At 30.8% G+C, this 21,407-nt stretch overlaps 1 protein-coding gene across 2 annotated transcripts; it reads right to left on the bottom strand.

The window, feature by feature from the left end:
* Positions 1-1,481: 1,481 nt before the first annotated feature.
* Positions 1,482-8,408, bottom strand: LOC122712636 (LIM/homeobox protein LMX-1.2). 2 transcript variants are annotated; one of them, XM_043932436.1, is made up of 5 exons: positions 8,265-8,408; positions 5,984-6,403; positions 3,109-3,414; positions 2,259-2,357; positions 1,482-1,998 (listed from the first exon to the last, which is right to left on the bottom strand). In XM_043932436.1, exons 1-5 carry the CDS (start codon positions 8,386-8,388, stop codon positions 1,739-1,741), a joined length of 1,209 nt encoding a protein of 402 aa, XP_043788371.1. In that variant the 5' UTR covers positions 8,389-8,408; the 3' UTR covers positions 1,482-1,738. The 2 variants fall into 2 exon arrangements, with proteins under 2 accessions (XP_043788371.1, XP_043788372.1); XM_043932437.1 differs by lacking the exon at positions 2,259-2,357.
* Positions 8,409-21,407: the final 12,999 nt, after the last annotated feature.

The raw sequence follows: 21,407 nt of genomic DNA on the forward strand, positions 1-21,407 counted from the left end.
TTTATACAATGTATTGTAATTTTCACTAACTCGTATGGTTTCTAATAAATGCTTCTTGTCAAACCTAATAGCTTGGCTATTATTTTTTTGTAATTTAGATTGCAATGTTATGATTTAAAAATCTTTTCTGAATCGATTTTCCCATAAATGTTTTTTCTTTTTTTTTCTTAAAGAATTAAGAAAATATATAATACTTTTATGATACTTTAAAAAAATTAAAGGCAATAGCTAGATCTTTCACTGTAATGACATGAAATTTTAAAAAAAATTTTTTAAAAATAAAAAACTTGTGAAAACTTTATTCCATAAATTGGTCAATTTATGTATTGAAATTTTTTTTAATAATCATTGATTCCTATTATATATCATTGAATATGATAATGATAATCATTGAATCATTGATCTTAATTTTTTTTATTTTATTTCTTTTATTGAAAGTGCATTGTCTTTAAATTTTCCTTTTATTAAATTTTATCTTCAAAGATGTTAAATAATTTTAAATATACTAATTTCTCGAAATATCCAATTTGTGAATAATTTATATATTTTTTATTTAATTCACGAGATAATTTAATTTATGTCTTTTATTTTCATATTATTATTTTATTATTATTATTCAGAAAAAATCAACAAAATTAATTTGACACAATATTTGCAATTTAATTTGCAAATATACCGATACAGAAGAATCTCGATTCAGAATCATGTTTGTTAACAATAATCTGACAAAAATAAAATCGACATTTAAATAGATGCATTTTATATGTAGAAACCGAGTACATCACCATCATTTAATATTAAATCTAAACAATGATACATCTTAGGCTCGCATGTTTTTGCCTCTCGTTTTAGTATCACGAGAATTTTTTTAATTAAATGACATAGCATTGAAAATGATAATCCTGTAGCGATATTGATGAAAATCTATTGTACAGCATTTTTTCTCATCGATGAATAAATTATGTATAGTAAATAAAATAAAATTGATATGATAATGAAATAAGTTGATGATAGAAATTTAAGAATACTACCTAAAAATAAATGAAAATTTTAAATTTTAAATTTCATTTTAAAAAAGACAAAATTTTGGATCTTAAAAATTCAAAAATTTATTAATGAAATCATAAAATTAGAAGAACCCCACAAAAATTAAGAAATAAAAATTAAAAATTTGATAATATATCAAAATAACAAAATAACAAGTAAATAAATGCATATCACAGAATCAAGAAAAAATAAAAATTAAAATATCCTGATAAATCAAAATTTATCTGACTAGATAAATAAAATAAATAGAAATAAATCAAAGAAAAAATAAGGAAAAAAAATTTAAATAATAAAATATTCTAATAATTAAACTTTTTTTTAAACTAAACTAAGTATTAACTTGACTAGATAAAAAAATAAATATTAATTACATATTATATTTGTGTTGATTTAATTTTTTTTTAAAAGCTTATAATAAATGATTAAATATATCTATCTATTTTAAGATCTAAGAAAAATAAATCAAAAAAGAATGCTGTACAGTCTTTTTCATGCATTTTGAATCACGAACCAAAAGACAGGAAGTGTTGCAATTAACGACACATCGATTACGCGCAGGGACCAGCTACGCCGATGGGGTTAGAGTGAACCAGTCACGAGAAAAAGAGGAGAACATTATTTTCTTCTTTTCTTTTCCTTTCTTTTTCTCTTATTTCGCATTTTCTCGTGTTTTCCTCTTCTCTCTCAAAGATTATGCATGGTCACCACTAAAATAACTACTCTGCATCATAAACAGTTTGTCGATTGGATTATGAATCGCAGCGTGCAAACTCTGAGACAAGGAGGGCGCCTCGTGAGACGTCGGTCCATGGTGGGAATGGCTGCTACTCTGATGACCACCCTCTTGGCCACCACCACTTTCGTTCTCACCTATATCGAAGCCAGCTTCTGTGCCATCCAACGACAGATCGCTGCTACAAAAACTCTCACCTGAATGGCCTGGATACGCATCTGAAATTAAGGATTGAGATTAGATGACATAGAATTAAAAAAGTATAGATTGAAATATTTGACATGATTCTTTGGAAATTTTCTTTGGAAGAATTCTTTAAATATTTTAATTAAATCTGAAAATATATGCATATAATTTTAAAAAATTTAGAAGAATTTTAAATAGATGAAATTAATGAAATAGACAAACATTAGAATTTGGAAAATTATCTTTGCAACATTAATGATTTAATGATTTTCTATAAGTAGAAGAGACTTACCGTCGGGCGAGTACGGGTTATTGGGGTTGAGCGGTTGAGTGGCTGAGGGGAAACTAGAAGATTCCCCATCGCGCATGTTCATGGCGTTCAAGTAATGACCTGCGAACGAGATCAAATGATTGGCATTGTACCAATAAATATTTATCGGGGCCCCATTAACCAGTCTTCGCAAAATTCGACTAATTAAATATTTAAATCTAAAATAATTTAAAAAAGAAAAATCATATTAGAAATTTGGAATATTTAAGTAATAAAAATTAAAAGAGACAAGTAAACAATATTTAAGTAACAGAGAGAAAATTTGAAAAGAAAATTTAATGAGCAATATAATATACAAAGTTTTAATAATTTTATTTAAAAAATTTATTTTTATATTTATAAATTTATATTTATAATTAAAACTGTTTAAAAATCTTCTTTATTAATGGAATATGAATAAATAGAGTAAGAAGTAAAACAAAATAAATTAAACTAAAATAAAAGAATAGTATTATTTAAAAAGATAAAGATATCTTGATACACAAAAATATTTCATTTTTTTTAATTAATTAAATAATTAATAATTAAACATTTTTTTATATTCTTTAAATATTACAGTGATGATTAAAATGAAAATAAAATTACCATTCCTTTAAAATCTTACATTTTAAACTCTCAACCTTTCACTAATAAATCTAACTTTATCATTTATTCATCAATATATTGTTCATGATATTCTTCCAAAATTTCAATTGATTTGCCTTTCTCATTCAAATCACTGCAAATAAATTTCTATCCAATTTCACAACAATGTTTACATGCAACAACGATTCGAATGTTAATAAATAATAATTAATATGAAAATTCTTACTGTGATCACTATGAGGACTTTCTGTCCGACGTTCCTCCTTTGGTTCTTTATCCGATCCAGGCTCGGTCTTCGCTTTCCTTTGTAACTTTTTCATTTTCGCCCGCTGATTTTGGAACCATACTTGCACTACACGTACACTAAGACCTGTATCTTTTGCCAAAGCTTCACGAACTTTTCGACAAGGTTTCGGCGATACTTCAAACGATGCTTTGAACTGACGTCTCTGCGCCGATGTGAGAATCGTCCGTGGTCGTTTGGGCCCCCGACGACCATCACGGGGTCTATTATCATCCAATAAATCATCGTCTGCAAATAATTTAATGTTAATTTCATTTTCTTGAATTTTATACTAATATAATTTGCGATGTTTTTGTAAATAAATAAGGAATAGAATGAGTAGATAGAATATATAGAAAATGAAAAAAGAATATTTATTGTTAAAATAAGTAAATAATTTAAAACGAAAAATTTGTAAAAAATTTGTAAAAAAATCTGAGAAAATTCAAATTAAAATATTTGAAATAATATTAATGTAATATTAAAATAATAAATGTAGACACAAAGAAATCAAAGAAAGCAATCGATAACTAGAATATAATTTGAATTATAAATGAAAGCTGTAAAAAACTATTTAAAAATAATATTAATAATAATAGATAAAAAATGATTCAAAAAAATTCAATAATTCCAAAAAATCGTGACTAACAAACTGCTCTTCCATCGATTTCATCACAAGTTTCCTTTAAACAATTAAATGCAACATTTAAGAACAAATTAAGTTTCATTTACTTAAGAAAAAATTATAAAAAATATTCAATCAGAGAAAACACGAATGCTAATATTTTCATCTCATATATTTAGATTGGCGTTCTTTTTTTTCATCAATTATTTTTTCGTTCGTAATTTATGGAAGAATCATTTCTAATTATGCTTGGTTTAAGTAGTATTTACCTTGAAAAGAGACACAGCCTTGATTCGAAATTCCTGCAGGTTTTTACTTTGGATGTCTTTAGATTGTAGTAGTACAACCTGCGAACAATGCAACAAGGTATGTACAATACGTCTCGCACGTTTCGTCGATTATTTCATCATTCTTAATTTTTTTTTTATTTCCAATTTTTTATTTGTTTCCTTTAGTTTTTCATTTTTGTTTAAATATTTATTTCTAGAAGATAATTCTATCAATCGAATGTAAATACGCACTTGGTCACGAAAAATTTTACGAACGAAACTTTGTAAAACCATCATTTTCAATCATAGGTTTGACAATTTTTCGTTTGATTGAAACAATGTCAGTCTATATACATATTTTTTTTTTCCTATATAGAACCGCCAATCTCGATTTTATCGAAATCGATAATAAACAGAAATCGTGATAGTTGAGCAGTTTGCTATCGAATATTTCGATTTTATGAGAATATTATATTACATTATACCTATAAATTCACGTACTATGTGTAATATTAAAACAGTTTAAAAGTTTATTTTATTTTGTAATATTTTAATAAAATAATGAACAGGAATATCTTTTATTAACTAAAGAAAATAAGAAAATAAAAGGATATATAGAAAATAACATGCAGGACTTAGAATAAAATAATCCCTAAGCAAATTAAAAAATTCAATTACTTGATATATTAATTTATTTTTGGTAATCAATTATTAGAAAATTATTAATGTAGTTATAATATAAATTAAAAATTGTATAATTTTATTAAAGTTAGATAATAAAAAATTTAAATGAATAGAAATAAGAAAAGCAAAGAAAAAAAAGAAAACTAACCTTTTTTGAACAATCATGCTATATTTTTATCTTATGTCTTACTATGATTTTGCTAATACTATAAAAGATAATAATTAATATATCTTTATGCAAAATAGGTTTTATATTATTAATTTAAAGAACACTTAATTTTGATGTAAGTATAAAACAACAAAAAAAATAAAACGAATATTGATGAAATGAAAAATGTTCTACTAATTTTAATCCTAAAGGAACAAAAAGCGCCATCTATGTGAATTTCAATCCATTAAAATTAAATAAACTAAATATATTGAAAAAATAAAAAATGATATTTACTATAAGAATTTACAAGAATTAAAAAAAATAACTAACTAAAACAACAAGAAATAGAAAATATCACGTATATTAATCTTAATTTACAATATATTACAAAAGTTATATTAAAGAAATAAAAAATTTCTAATACCTGTACCAACCTCGATTCAACAAATGTCACTTATACCAATCTTAATTTTTAATAACATATCACAAAAATCATACTGAATATAAAATTAAAATTAATTCTAGTTAATAAAAAATAAAAAAGATAAAAATCATAATAAAAACATCATAATCAAGACATATATATCGATTATGACTAGCTAAAAAATAACTATAAAATACAGACATTATTAAATAAAAAAGTTAAATAAAAATATCAAAATACATAGAAAGAAAATTTAACAAATATTGAAGATAAGAGATATAATATTATAGATAAGTGAAGAATTTATTGGCTATATAAATAAAATACAATAAATAATAAGATTTTATTTTTGAACAGAAAAATCAATCTCGCTGACATTGAAATTCTATTCGATTTGAATATTATTCTTAAAAAAATATACGAAATGCAAAAAAAACAAAAGATAATTTTAAATTATTATTTTTGCTTCCGATAGACGTCGCCTAATGACATCTTCTCAATAGTTTCTAATAGATGTCGCCATTGTTATACGTTAACAACTACAAAATAAAATACAAACATAATTAAATAAAGAAGCTAGAAAATACAAGCATCACAATAAAAAGAAAAGAAATTCAACAAAACATCATAAAATAATAGATATAAAAAACATAATATCCACCAACCTTGAGGACTGTTCAGGTACAACTCGTGCTCATAATCTCTTCGGCAGATCGGTTGTCCCTGACGTAGAAAATAATGGGCGCCAGGAGGCAATGGTTGGCCGCACATGCAACACGCAAAACACTCCACGTGAAATACCGAACCCGGTGTCCTTAACACGAAATCCGAGCAGCTGATCTTCTCCATGCATCGTGCACACTTGACTCCAAAGATCCGCTCGTAGTCGGTCCGACAATAGAGTTTTAATTCGCGAATGAAACAAGAATGAATTAAAGGTGTCGCACATGCGGCGCATGACAGACATTCCTCGTGGTAGTTTCTTCCAGCTACTTGCATCACGTACTTGTCGACTATGGTGCGACCGCAACCGGCGCAAATCGTTTCCAAAAGGCCTGATTCCGTCTTCACTGATACTGACGGCTCTGAAATCAGCAATTGAACTTTTTTTATAATATTTTGAGTAATATGTATTAAGGTTTGTCTTTTTTATTTTTCTTTATTTTATTTCCTTTTTTATTTAATTTGATTTGTTTTTATTTAGTTTTTTCTTTTTATTTGATTTCACTTGATATTGGTTTATTTCTTTTTAGTTTATTTATTGGTTTTTACTTGATTTGAATTTACGTAGGTTAGTTTAATTTGTTTTTATTTAACTTGAATTCGTATTATTTTGAATTATTTTTTTTTTTATTTAGGAAACGAAAGTTTGTAATAAAAATAAACTAAAAATTTGAACTAATGGCAAATTTGAAATATTTGCTAAAAATTTATGAACTAACAATCTAAAATTAGATAAATTCGATATCCACAAAATATTTATATTTATTTATTAACCTTCTATAACATCATGTAAGTTGGATATTATTCATATGTCCATATGTTACAAAGTTTACTTTATTTATAATACTTATCAATGTGTTATCGCTTATTTTATTATATATGATATTATATATGATTACTGATAGTAAATGTTCTATTTATATAAATTATTAGCATCTCGATTAGAAGCACAAAAAACTTATCTTAGATAAGCAAATAAAATTTAAAAAAAAAATGGAAAATTATGAACTTGTAAAAATAACGAATTCTTACGTAAGTTTATGAATTAATTTTTATTATTTCTATAATATATGATTCAGAAAATATAAATAATAAATTTGAAATATAACAATATTTAATTAACGATTGATAGATCAATTATTTTGAAACTTTCTAAAAAAAACTCCAAAAATATAAAAATTATTCCAATATCTCTCTTAAGTTAAATAAATTTAATATGATATTTATTTATTGAAAATATCAATATTTATCATGATATTTATTTATTAGAAATATCGATATTTATTATGATATTTATTTATTGCAGATATTGGTTGAAAATCACTTCATCTCTTTTTATATAAATTTAATTAAATTAAAAAGAATTTCTCAAAAGAATTTCTATTCCTTAATTTAATATTATATAATCAATTCTACAAGAAATTGAACATGAATTTTTTTTCTGGGAATATTTCATCGTAAAAGAAATAAATACGCAGAAGTTATGCCGAATGATATGACTGTCAGACTGAGAAATGTGATAGCATTCTAGAGCAGAGAAATATTGCGAGTCTCATAAAATTTGTTCCGTCGCTTATCAATTGTCGATAGCGATTGGGGGATAAAACACATAATAATTTTCTGTTTACGTGGTTATTTTAATTTATATAAAGAGTTATTTTAATTATAATATATTTCAATTATAAAATACTAAAATAAATAAAATACTATATTCTTGGTAAGTAAAAAATAATTATTAACTATTATTATTATATAATTATAATCTATTAATGATTTTATCTGTAAACAAAAATTGTTTACAGATAAATTTATCTCTTGATTTTTTAAATCAATTGATATTTCTAATAAATATGATAAATTTATGATATTTGTTATTTTGAGATGTTGGCATAATTTTTATATCGAAATTTTTCACGAAAGATCAAAATTGATTTATTAATAGTTCACTACAATATTGTAATATTTATCATTATTATATTTTTTAAATAATTATATTACAGTGATAATAGAGAAAGTTTTAGCAAATTAAACATTGAAAATAGAAAAACAGCAAAAAAATAGTTTATAATAAAATTAAAAATAGTTATATTATTACCATTTTGAATCAAAAAAATATAATTCTTTTCTAAATCAAATAAATATATACTTTTCTATATTTAAAAAATATAAAGATAAAAATATAAAAATCATTAATTTGAAAAAAACGAAAATTATTGACTTTACCTGCATTGTTATTGTCATTTGCAGGACGAAATGGAATCGGAGGTGCAGCAGATCCCATAGTCGGCGGACCCGACTCACCCTGCCGGTTCAAGCTACCTGGTAGCGGAGGGTAGAATTCCAACATGGTTCCTTATGCCCTCGAGTTCTCAATTTCTCAATCTCCCCACCACTTTTTCACTATTTGCACTTCTCAACAATTTTTTCCTCCTTTAATTCTCCTTTTCTTTTTCAATAATCTTTAAAGAATCAACTTTAATCCCTGTGATTCCTCTCGGACCATCAAAAAGTTCCAAGTCATCAGAATCCAAATTCACAAATATCAATGAAATAACAATCTATCCAAACCTCTATATCTATATCAACCTCCACATCCAAGTTTAAGGGTCTCTTTGGTCACCAAGATCCAAGTTCACAATTTCAATAATACAACAAGTATAACTTGTTTCATATATCTATATTTCAAGTCTGTTCAAGTCTAAAAGTCTCTCTAGTCACCAAGATCTAAATTCACAATTTCAATAATACAAATGTAATCTATTTTGTAGATCTATGCTTCGACTTCACATCTGTTCAAGTCAAAAAGTCTCTCTTCAGTCACCAAGATCCAAGTTAATAATTTCGAAGAAACAACAAGTATAATCTGTTCATAGATCTTCGATTTCACCGTCTGTCGAATACGAAGCTCAAGACACAAATAGAAATCCGAGTTCACAAAATCGAGCGTCCTCGAGATCGAGTCATTCCCGATCGTTCAACCCTCTCCCGTCCTTCGACGCGGTGACAGGTCTCAAGAAAGGATCCCATGGTCAACTCGAGTCATCCTGACGGACTTCCAAGCCCAGTGAAATTTCGGTCCTCCGTTTGATACCATCCTGACGCGAACTTTGTCTCTTTTTGATTATTCCGTACCACGAAGGGTTTTCGTTCTTGACGTTCTGGTACAGTACTGGACGATACGTGACAGTTGATACGTGTCAGCGGCCCGAACTCTCAGGCTTTTTTGATGCCAGCCACCGCATCGACAGTGAAAATCATTCCCCACCCACCTGCGCCGCGAACGACGATCGACTAGAGGGTGAGAATCGAGGGCGGGACGTTGAAGGCTCGCTAAGGGAGACAAAAGCTGCGATGTGATTGGTTTGAATTGGAACCGCCCCTCGATGAAAGGTTGTGGAGAGGGTGAGTTGGTAATCGCGGTGCTCAACTGGTTGCGCGATGTTTCCGGAGATCAATATCTCGCGACAGTGACGTATAATGTTGGTGAAGGACTTGGGATTGTTACCTTGAATTTGGAATTGTTGAGGATTTGATCATGAATGCTTAGAGTAAATTGATGGATTAGGTAATGGAGTGATGGAGATTTGTGATTTCATAGACTTAATGTTTGCATACATATGATGAAAGAATTAAATATGAATTATTTTGGATCAAGTCAGAATTAAATAGGTGAGTGAAGAACTTGAGATTATTTTGAATTTGAAATTATTGAGAATTTATTAATGAATGGTTAATCCTATTGAGAATATAGAAAAAAAGGAGTTTAATCGATATTGATTAAATATGCTATAAAAAAATTATAAAAATATTTATATTGGTAGAAATTTGTGATAAGTTTACAAAATGATGAAATTTAAGAGACATTTATAATTTGTTAAGTTTAAGAATTTTTTAATCATTTATGTACATAAGTAAGTACATAAGTTTTAATTTTACAAATGTAAGCTTTGATAAGAATAGCATTACAAATATGTACATGTGGATCACAAATTAAATCACAAGCTAAATATTTAAGATTGAAAGGAACGAGGGATGCGACAGATTAGAATATAAAATTGTGTTATATCCCTATTCTGAAATATTATTTTTCTAAGCATCCAATCGATTATTTATTAACTATATTAAATTATAACATAAGTGGAAAAAGATAGAATCCATTTTACTACTGCAAAAAAGTAGTAAAATCTAACAAAAAGTTACTCAAGTATCTAACATAATATTTATAAAAAATATAAATGTCTCTTTTCACTTGCTCACTTTAAAAAAAAGTAAAAATAACAATCAATGAAAAATCGCTAATGAGTACCTAAAAAAATCACAAAAAAATTCCAAAAATTAAAACAAACCATCCATTCCCTTTCTCATACCAGAAACCAGACAAAATCCGCTCCATCGTTTATCGAAGATGGTCCAACGTTTCCGACCAATTCGTCCCGCAAACGCCACCCCGAATAAGCGTATGCTCGGTGTCGTGTCCGTTCCACCCTCCTGGTTGATCGTCTCCTTGGTCGGTGCGCTCGCACGTGTTCCATCGTGAAATACTTTGCATCACCGTTTACCCGTCTCTCGTCTCGATGCCCCCCTTTGTAAAGGGGCCGCCGGTTTCATAGGCAACTAGGCGTATCATTCGCGTGGCGATGGGGGAGAGAGCGCGCGCGGAGAGACAAAGAGGCCCCCACCGTATATAGGCTTTTATTTGGCAAACATCGACGATAGACGGGCCGCACAAAGGGAGGGCATTGTCGCGTATTTACGCGGACTGACAAACGGCCAAATACTCGATACGCTGCGCCTCCTCGTACTTTCAAAATACGGGGAACATCCTTCGAGTCTGGCGATATTGGCCAGGATACATCATGAGAAATCGGTTTCTTGATTGGTGTTCTTCAACAGGAGAAGATATTTCTTTTGGATTTGCTTTATTTTTCTTCATTCCTTTCTTGGAAACTGTGAAAGATGAATCGATGATTTGTGTTGTTTATTTTGAGAGAAGGAAGGTATCTTGAATTTTTCTGCAATTTTTTTTCTTTTTTTTCTTTTGCTATGATTTCTTTAATGGTCGGTGTTTTTCATTTTGAAGAAGTAAAGATATTATGAATACTTTTCTCTATTTTTCTTGGAAATCTTGGAAAATTGGTGATTTTTCATTTTGTAGAAGTGGAGATATTTCTTTTGAAATTGGTTTTTTCCTTTCTTTCTTTTCTGTTTCTCTGCAGTTTGGGAAACTATGGGATCTTGGAGAGTTGATGATTGAAACTGTTCATTTTGAGAGAGAATAGATATCTTGGTTTGCTTTTTTGAGTTATACTCTATTTTTGAAATAAATTAATTACTTCTTCTTCTAAATTGTTGTTTTAAGAAATAGAAGATTATTATTAAGCATGATTCATTTCTAAAATATTGAAAAATAAGTTTTCGAAATTGATTTTTTATGAACGTTGAAGAGCATTATACAAAAGACTACTTATCCTGATCGAAGAACAGAAACAAAAGAAACCCTAGACTTTTTATTTACCAAATATGATTTCTATAGTATGGACGATGAATCAGCAAACACCTCTCAATGTTCAATATGTCAATTCTTTGAGATTCATCTAGCTTCCAGCTATTCTCAAGTTCGATTAACCAACTATAATAATTATAATCTGCGGTTGAAAGAATTGTAGAAAACCTGCAAAAAATTAAAATTAACAAAAAGCAATAACTATATATACTTATTAAAAAATAGAAATAAGAAAAATTTCTAAAAAGAAATTAAATATATCAAAATACATCTAATACGTCTAATACATGTCTATTAAGAAAAATATATTTAAAATATTCTTCTAGATAAAAAAAGACAATTTTCATAAAACATTCCCAGATAAGGAAGCAAAAATTTAAGAAATAATCTTTCTAAACAATATCCACATATAAAGGAGAAAAAATCTTATGAATTTTCATCAAAATAGAAAGATAAAAATCTTTTTTAAATTATACTAAAACTAAAAATAATCTATTAATGGTGCTAAAAATTTCTACGAGAAAAATCTGATAGAAAAGGAAAAATATAATTGCAGTATCACCTAGTTAAAGAAGAGGGTGTATCCCCCGATGACAGTCGACATTTAGCACGGTCTTATCTCGGGCATAATAGAAATTAGGGAAACCTAGTGACCCTCGCGATTTCACGGCGTATAAAGGCACAAAAGTCGGTGTTCCGTTCCCCGGATGAAATATGGTTCCTTGCAGGTGCATCCACCCCATTCTAACGCTCTCTCCCTCTCCTGTTCCATCCTATTCACTGGCCATTGTTCAGGATATGTGACACTAACGCCATCCGTGTAATTATGCCGATACGGTTTCACCGTTGTTTCGTGACAGGGGGTCAAAGCATCCCCTGAACACCCTTTGGTCACGCATCGTGGGGGTGCTTTTGCATCATAACACGCGCTACAGATTTTTCCAGGTATATCCCTTAAACAGAGAAATTTTGTTAATTAAAGGATTTTCAAATAGAAAAAATTAAATTTAAAATAGTTTATATGGAAAATTAAATTTAATTTTATATGAAACATTCATGATTTTGAAAATTTTAGGTGGTTGTCTGCTGATACTTATCTCTAAAGGATTAAAATATGTAAAGAAAGAGATTGACTGAGTAAATTTAGTAAGTAAAACTTGAAATATAAAATTTAGAAAAAAGAAAAGTATGGAAAATTAAACTTAATCTTATATTATTTATAATTTTAAAATTTTAGATACTATTTGATGATTCATATAAAATATATTTTTAGAGAAGTGGAAAAAAAACAAGAAGGAAATAATGTGAGTATATTTTCCAAAAAATAAAGTACATATAAGTAAAATTAAATATAAGATTCCTATTTCTATCTAAAAAGTTAATTATGAGCTTTTTTTTTCTTTCATGAATTATATAATTTATTTATATTTGTATTAATATTAATGCAAATTAATAATAATATTATCATTAAAAAAAAATCAATGAAATTTTCATTTTTCAAATATCTTTAAAGATTAAAATAGGAAAACTCTTTGAATAATTATGCAACAAGAATTACCATATAATTGTATTTTGGTGCACGATAAAGTCAGACAACCAATCTCTAATCGCAACAAGTGCCTTTCAACCAGTACCTTTAATTCGGATAATTTTCCTAATAATACGATTAATTTAAAAAAATGGAGATTTTTATCGATCAACCTTGATCTTATAAATTCGCTTAATTTATAATCAATGATGGTAATTTCAAATTCGAATCACCCTTCTGTGAATCTCCATGCCGCAACCGGATCCAAGAATCTTCAACGAATTATTACAATACAAGGGCACCCTTTTGTGCATGACCAAAGGGGGCTGAGATGGCCACGTGCAGAAAACTTGTGAAAAGTTCATTGAGGGTGGTCGCCGATCTTTTTTTCTTCTTTTTCACCGAACTACTTTTTTTCGACATATATTTTTAACAAAATTTATTATACACGTTTCCACGTTCATGTTATTAAAAAGGAAAGTTAAGCAATTGGGAATTTCCATTTTATTGAATCGATAAGATCTTCTTCTTTTAGTTCAATTTTTCCTATTAATATTAATATTAATATTATTCTATAATAACTATAGATAGCATAGATTTGCAAAATAAAGAAAAATTGGAATGAAATGTAGTTGTTAGTGTAAACTACTAAAAATGGATGTTTATCAGAAATTTAAATCATACTTAATCATATGATATGATCACCCAAATTAAAAGAAAAAAAAAAAAGAGAAGAAATTGAAACAAAGTAAAAATTCAAAGTAATACTTATATAAAACTATTCCAGTTTTGAAGGAAACGAGGCATCCTCTGACGAGCAGAAAACGACCTATTCCAACCTGGCACGTGTTCTCATGCTTGTTCCTTCCTCGCCATGGTCTTAGAGCGGCATTCCACGCTGGTCGGCCCCGGATAAAATGTAATAACGCGTCCTCTTCAGGGCTGGCGCGCACGAATCCATCTTTCGTTAACGAGGGTGGAGGCTCACGATTGCGTCCCAGGAATGCGTGATGACTACTTTGTCAGGAATGCGCCGTGGTACCCATACGCGGCAGCAGCTGTGCTCTCGCAACAACCACCATCCAGAGTTAAGAAACGTCCTCCTCTTCTTTTCTTTCTTTCTTTCTTTCCACGTTTTTTCTCTTCTCTCTTTTAATGGAATACGTATCTGGTGGCGTGAATTATGCATTTAACGATTCGAAGTCAAGAAAAGTAGATCTCTTCCTTTCGTTCTTCCTTCCTTCTTCTCCTCTTCTTGTCTTCACTTTTAATGGAGAGAGGGATGGAATCGTATTTCGTGAAGTGATTTATGCATTTAACGAGCAAAGATTTTTTTCACGTTTCCTTCTCTTCTTTTTTTTCGATGGAGAAGAGGTATGAAATTTTATCGCACGACGTGAATTATTTTTTAGGACTGTTTATTACGTTGATTACGTCTCTGAATTTCTGGACGATTCAGGGAAGTTCATGAATGTTAAATGTGTTGTAATTTTGTATGATTTGATTATACTTCTATCTAAAATTTGAATATTTTCTAATTTTAAAAGAGATTTAATTCAATTTCAAGTTAAAAAGCAAATATTGAACATTCGTAAGCAGAAGATAACGAAATTTACATGAACCTCTGTGCAAAAGGCCTGAATCTGAGCTCTGTAAATGAAAAAACCACAAAAATCACAGAACTCCTCAAACAATCTCCAACTAACATCGGGCATCGCGCGCAGTATAAAAAAATGATAAATCTCGCTTTGATCGAGGCCAGGTTTCAAAACTTCTGTCGGTTTTGTAATTTCCCGACTCGCGAACCAATTAATCTTCAACCCTTTGAGCCACGGTGAAAACAATTTCGAAAAGTTTCCGAAAGCACGCGCTTTTTTCCCAATTTTTATACCTCCTCGCGTTGACGCCATCACCGATTGTGAGAGTACGTTCTACCATTTGATGAAGAATTCTAAAAAATCTTAATTTAGATGGAATAGAGAATCTTAGAAAAAAATTTTGAAAGAAAAACTCGTGATATAGAATTCAAAATTTCCCGCCATTCAAAAAGATTTAATAGAAGAATCGTGATTCGATTGATTTATATGAATAAAAAGAAGATGCATAATTTAAATGGAAAAAAGCGTTGATTTAGATAATCATTTTGATTATTTCAAAGATTCGTTGAAAAGTCTTAGATTAAGTAGAAAAACCTTTGATTAAGTAGACGCGACTCTTGATTTAAATCAATTTTCACACGATCAAACATACAATTGATTCAAAATTCAACACCATTCAATAACAGATTCGAGATAATTTTATATTAATTAAAAAATTTCGATTATACAGAAACGCGTGCTTATTTTTTCTCACAATTTTTATGATAAATCGTTTCGTCGAGAAGATTCAAAATAATTTAAAATTTCACTGGCGCTAAGTGAAAAAAAATATGTAAATTTCATACAGTTAGGATCACATCGTAATTTCCCTATTGAACCAATAACTACTACGCGAATCAATTAATCTCCATTTCTTTGATCCACGAAAAAAAAAAAAAAAAAAAAAAAAAAAAAAAAGGAACACTTTCAAAAAGTTTTTTAAATTCACGCGCTTGTTTTTTCCCAATTTTTATGCCGGATATCCCTCGGCGTCGATGCTCGCCAACCCTGCCTGAGGGCTTCCTGCCGTGCTCGACTTCCGACTCACCGGTCGATAAAAAAGGACACACCGCGTGGAAAAAGGGGCAAGAGAGGCGGGATACGATTCCCCGAGTTTCACTCGATACTTTCATTCCCTTCCGTCTGTTCCTCTCGCCGCCCGATTCTTTTGAGGAACGCGAGACTGGGTAACGTCGCTCATGCAGAAACTCGACGCGTACTTAGAATGCTTTTCAACGACGGAGGCGTTGGAGAAGACGATGGGAAGCGTAGAGAGAAATTTGAGCGGAAAAAGCGAGAAGGTTGAACATTTTTCATTGCTCGATGGAACGTTCTTGGTGGGGATCTCTGGTCTGGGGCGAGGAAGGGGGAGGAGGGAATCCTTGACTCGGAAAATTTTTAGGGATAATTGACGGTTGTTCGCGAGGATTGATCATTTTTTGATTCTTGAATCTTTTGATGAAATTTTCAATATTGGGATATTTATAGAAATTGAGGATATTTGTGAAGAAGAAAGTTGGAATTTTGAGTAGAGAAATTTTTTTTTTTTTTAAGAATTATTTAATATTGGTTAGAGTAATAATAAAGATTAACAATTATAGTACAGTAATTTTTTTATGATTGTATTTTTAGTATTATATATATATATATATATATGAATTTGTTGGAAATCGAGAATGGTTGGAATATTGCAGGTGAGGATATTGCTGAGGAAGAAAGAACGGAAGGAAAAGATTCTGCAACGAATAAGATTTGAATGGCAAAGAGATGGGAATATATTCATAGGGAATATGAATATTTAAATAGTGGCTTCTTTTTTTTTATTATTATTCAAGGGACAAAAGTGTTCATTTCCCGCTTGGATTCTTCATTTGAAAAATTCATGTTTCGAAATGCATTTAAAATTTCAAATTCTTAAATATTCTTCTACTCATTATCTACCTAAATGAAGATTTTATTATTCAAACTCTTCCATTTCCAAATATGATATATACCCTATCAAAATCCTATCTAACCGAGAAATCTTCCATTTATTCGATAATCTCTTAATCCTTGATGCAACGATTAAAAAAAATTGTCAATCTTTACATTTCAATATTTACCATAACAGCTACATCGAAACTCAATTAAAACAAGATTCCTCCAAATTTCCATCGAATAAAAGATCATCGATCTGAGCCCACAATTTTCTTTTTATCTAAAACTCCTACCCTCTAAATTTTCCAAAAAAAAAAAAAAAAAAGAAAATTCTCTCTCTCACTCGCCCAGATACATACTCGCTAAATACTTCACGCCTACCATCGTCAAACAATTAATTCGTCCATGTGATCTATCGCATCCCTCCAAACGGAGCTGCGTAAAAAAGTAAACAAAAAATGGAGGGACATCTCCAGTCGAAGGCAGACGGCCTCGCGATATAGCCACTCGGCAAACAACCACCCTCTCCAACCCTCTCCACTGGAGACTCTCCACCCCCTCTCTTTCTCTCCCTCTCGGCCACCCCCCGCGAAGAGATTTTCGATTCTCGCGCGCGGTGGATTCACGCCGACTTCCGGCGAGATAGCCAGGACCGAAGGTGAAGCGTCAAATCGCGATTAACGGCGAGCGTGCAGCTTCAAAGGGCGATTTTCCACCCGCTTGACCCGAGACGACACGTGCCGCCTCGTGCGACCTTAGGAACGATCGCAGGAACAACTTGTCCCGTTGTCGGCTATCTATGTTTTTTAGATTCGTATCTGGATTCATTCAAGGGTTGCCAATTTGGCGGTTGTTCTCGCTCTTCTTTTAATCATTTTTTCCAAACCGAAAGATACAACAAGAATTTTTGTTGAAATCCTTTTAATCCTTTTTTCTCAACCGAAGGATGCAATTTTTTTGTTGAAAATCGATAGTGGATAAATGGAGGAGGAATTGAAAAGTTTGTCTTTTCAACGTTTTCACATTCTATAATTGAATACTTCCATATATACCATTTGATAAGAATAAATATAATGGTAAATTCATATAGCATGTTGAATTAAAAATGGCGTATCCTTGTATTATCGTAAACCTACGTATCCGATAATAAAAGATTCGCAACTATATGCTGGATCAAATATCTCTCGTTAATTAAGAACGACATATCTTGATACTCATCGGGATCCACCCTATTTTTTTTTTATATTTAAAATCGAATCGATGGTATCAAAAAGAAAGAAAGAAACTTCAAAGAAAAAGAGAAAAATGTCTGACTTTTGATCGAGCCGATCCCTTTTGCACCGGAGTTCGGTCGCAAGTTTCTCATGGGCGTAGGAGCGCACGTGATGCGCCCTCGCCACGTGACCTCTGTCAATACGATACATTCAAGGCCCCCCCTTCCCCCATAATCGTTGAATAGGAAGAAATATCGCTATGAAATCTTCATAGCCTGCTCGCAAACGAGAGCAACTATTTGCAAAGTGAACCGGCTTTTCGAAATTGCACGCGCTTGGAAAACAAGGGGACGAGCAGGGAATCTGGGAACAGTTCTTCGGACAAATATCCAAAAATTCTATCGATTTCGGGAACGATTGATGACGTGGAATCTTATTATTGAAGAAATTCAATATGATAGAAATCCAAAGATTAATACTATTTTTAAATATTCTAACGATTGGCAAATTATTGTTTCAATTATATTTTATTATTATTTTATCGCGTTCACATTTATAATTGATTACGAGTCAATAAGAATTATTATTCAAGATATCGTTATCTAAAATTTTCGTTATCTATCTTAGAAGAAGCTTTATTGTTGAATTTTTATTATGGTAACAAATTTCTATATGTATTCTCCATTTAACACTTAAATTCCTTATACTTTCATCCCCTAAAATCCCCTAAATATCAATACTTATGAAAGCTAGAATAGAAATTTGTTCCATCATTCAACGATACAAATTACTTTAAACACCTCGTGTATTTTCGTTCGTTTCACCATTTCCATTCTCATTTTCGCAGAAGAAAGATTTTTATCATGGAGGTAAATTCATAATTTCATAATTTCATAATTTCAATTCATAATTCATGATGCCGATTTCGATCGAAACTTTTAACGAATTGAAAAATCGGTGGAAAAAGAGGTGTCGGTCTAGGGACAATGGCGCGGATCAGTGATGGAACACGGAGGACCGGTCGCCGATCGGCATTTTCAAAGGGCAGCCCGATCAAACACAGGGCGCAGCGGCGAATAAATATTGTTCTTTGCCAAAATCACATGAGCACACGGCCGATTCATATCCGGGTGACGACGGCCGCGATGCAAACAGACCAGAAGCTACGTTGGCGCTGTTATTCCAATTGTTTTTCGTGTTCTGCCGATGTATGACCCATCCGTCGAAATGTAACGAAAAATTGATTTCCGCTCGGAATGTCCCTGTAAATCGTGCTTGCATTTCCGCTTTTATAATTTTCCAATGCCGATTACACTGAAACCCAGGTTTTATTTTCGTTATGAGAAAGGGGAGAGGATGTTATATGTATACCTTTTAGAAAGGGTTTAGTAAAAAGTATAAGATACTTTATAGAAAGATTCCTTTTCCTTCCATCTTGAAAATTTCTATTCAAGAAAAAGAAAGAAAGGAAAACACGTCTGATGATCTTCGCAATTCAAAATTTCCTCTTCGAAAGAAAAAGAAAAATATATATATATATTTTTCCTAATACAACCGCTCTCTCCCTTCTCCTCGAAGAAAGAAGAAAAGAAAAGAAAAGAAAAGAAAAAGAAAGAAAGAAAATCACGTCTATTAATCTATTCTACTCTTCGCAATTCAAAATTTCCTCTTCGAAAGAAAAAGAAAAAAATATATATATATTTCTCCTAATAGAAAAAGAACAAATAAACTAACAACTCCTCTACAATGATCCATACAACTGCTCTCTCTTTCTCTTCTCCTCGAAGAAAGAAGAAAAGAAAAGAAAAGAAAAAGAAAAAAAGAAAGAAAACCACGTCTCTACTCTACTCTTCGCAATTCAAAATTTCCTCTTCGAAAAAAAAAGAAAAAAAAATATATATATTTCTCCTAATACAACCGCTCTCTCCCTTCTCCTCGAAGAAAGAAGAAAAGAAAAGAAAAGAATAAGAAAAAGAAAGAAAGAAAACCACGTCTGTTAATCTACTCTACTCTTCAAAATTTCCTCTTCGAAAGAAAAAGAAAAAAATATATATATATTTCTCCTAATAGAAAAAGAACAAATAAACTAACAACTCCTCTACAATGATCCATACAACTGCTCTCTCTTTCTCTTCTCCTCGAAGAAAGAAGAAAAGAAAAGAAAAGAAAAAGAGAAAAAGAAAGAAAACCACGTCTGACTACTCTACTCTTCGCAATTCAAAATTTCCTCTTCGAAAAAAAAATATGTATATATTTCTCCTAACAGGAAGAGAACGAATAAACTAACACTAACAATTCCTCTACAATGATCCACACAACTCTCTTTCCCTTTTCCTCGAAGAAAGAAGAAAAGAAAAGAAAAGAAAAGAAAAAGAAAGGAAGAAAGAAGAAGAAGAAGAAATGCAAGGAAAGCGATGCCCATGTGTGAAAATCAAATATCGAGGGCGGCGTTCGGGCAAAGAACTTTATTCATAAATCGGAACGGTGAATGGTGGCGGTGTTTGCCGTGCCAGATATTAACTGTATCTATGCATCGTGCCCACTGGGCTCAGGATATTATGACCGTTCTCGGCGCATAATTAGTAATCCCTGGCACGTGACGCACACGTGACTGCGGCTCGGCACGAGCTACACCTTCGGCCGGGAGGGTGGTTTCGCTAGGTCGGGGGGCATCGATGCAAGAATATAGATCTTCTTGGTCGCGTGCACGCTTTAAACGGGTATGGTTTCCTGCGAGTAGAGCGCGGCCGTTTCGTTCAATTAAGCCTGTCGTCTCGATTGGGATCCATCTCGTCCACCCCCGCTCCTTGTTGTCGCGAGTTTCGAATTTTTTTCAACGTTGAACGCTGCTGGAAAAATTTAGGGTCAATCAAGGTATTTCATCCAGGTGTGGAATTTGGAGAAGGATTGATTTTGCGTTGCGGTATGGAAATGGTTGGATCGGGCAATACGTTGGGGACATTTTTATAAAATATAGTCGATAATTAATCGAATTCGGATTAATATTTCGGTTTATCGATTCTGAAAATGATGGATGATAAATTTTGAGGGACTCGTCTTGAAAATAATCATCGATCGAGTTCTAAATATTAATTATCGATTAATTATTATAATCAAATAAAATTATACGATTTTTTATTTCAACAAGAATATTAATATCTATTCTATTTTTCGAGCTTAAAAATCAATCCTCACTAGAATAAATATACATATAAACGTAAACAATTTTCAATCTAAATTATACTAAAAAAATAAGTCGCTAAGTAGTTTTAAATATTGTCAAAAAATTTGCAGATACAATCCAAAAAAAAAAATCGAAACAAAACTGTACAATTCTCTGATGAAACCATCTTCCTCTGTAGAAAATCATTCCTAAAAAAAAGAAAAAAAAAACTCCCTAGCAGTTGCCATAAATTGCTACGATCCCAGCAGGATCATCGAGACACTAAAATCGAAGGATCAACAGGCTTCTCGGGAGATGGGCAACTCGGGGACAAATTACGAACGATTCGCATGCTTACTTGTCTCACGGAAGTTCACCATCGACTGCTACGCCGCGAGGAGTAA

This window comes from Apis laboriosa, unplaced genomic scaffold, assembly GCF_014066325.1.
Source record: "Apis laboriosa isolate Shangri-la unplaced genomic scaffold, ASM1406632v1 scaffold204_cov149, whole genome shotgun sequence".
Lineage (NCBI taxonomy): Eukaryota > Metazoa > Arthropoda > Insecta > Hymenoptera > Apidae > Apis > Apis laboriosa.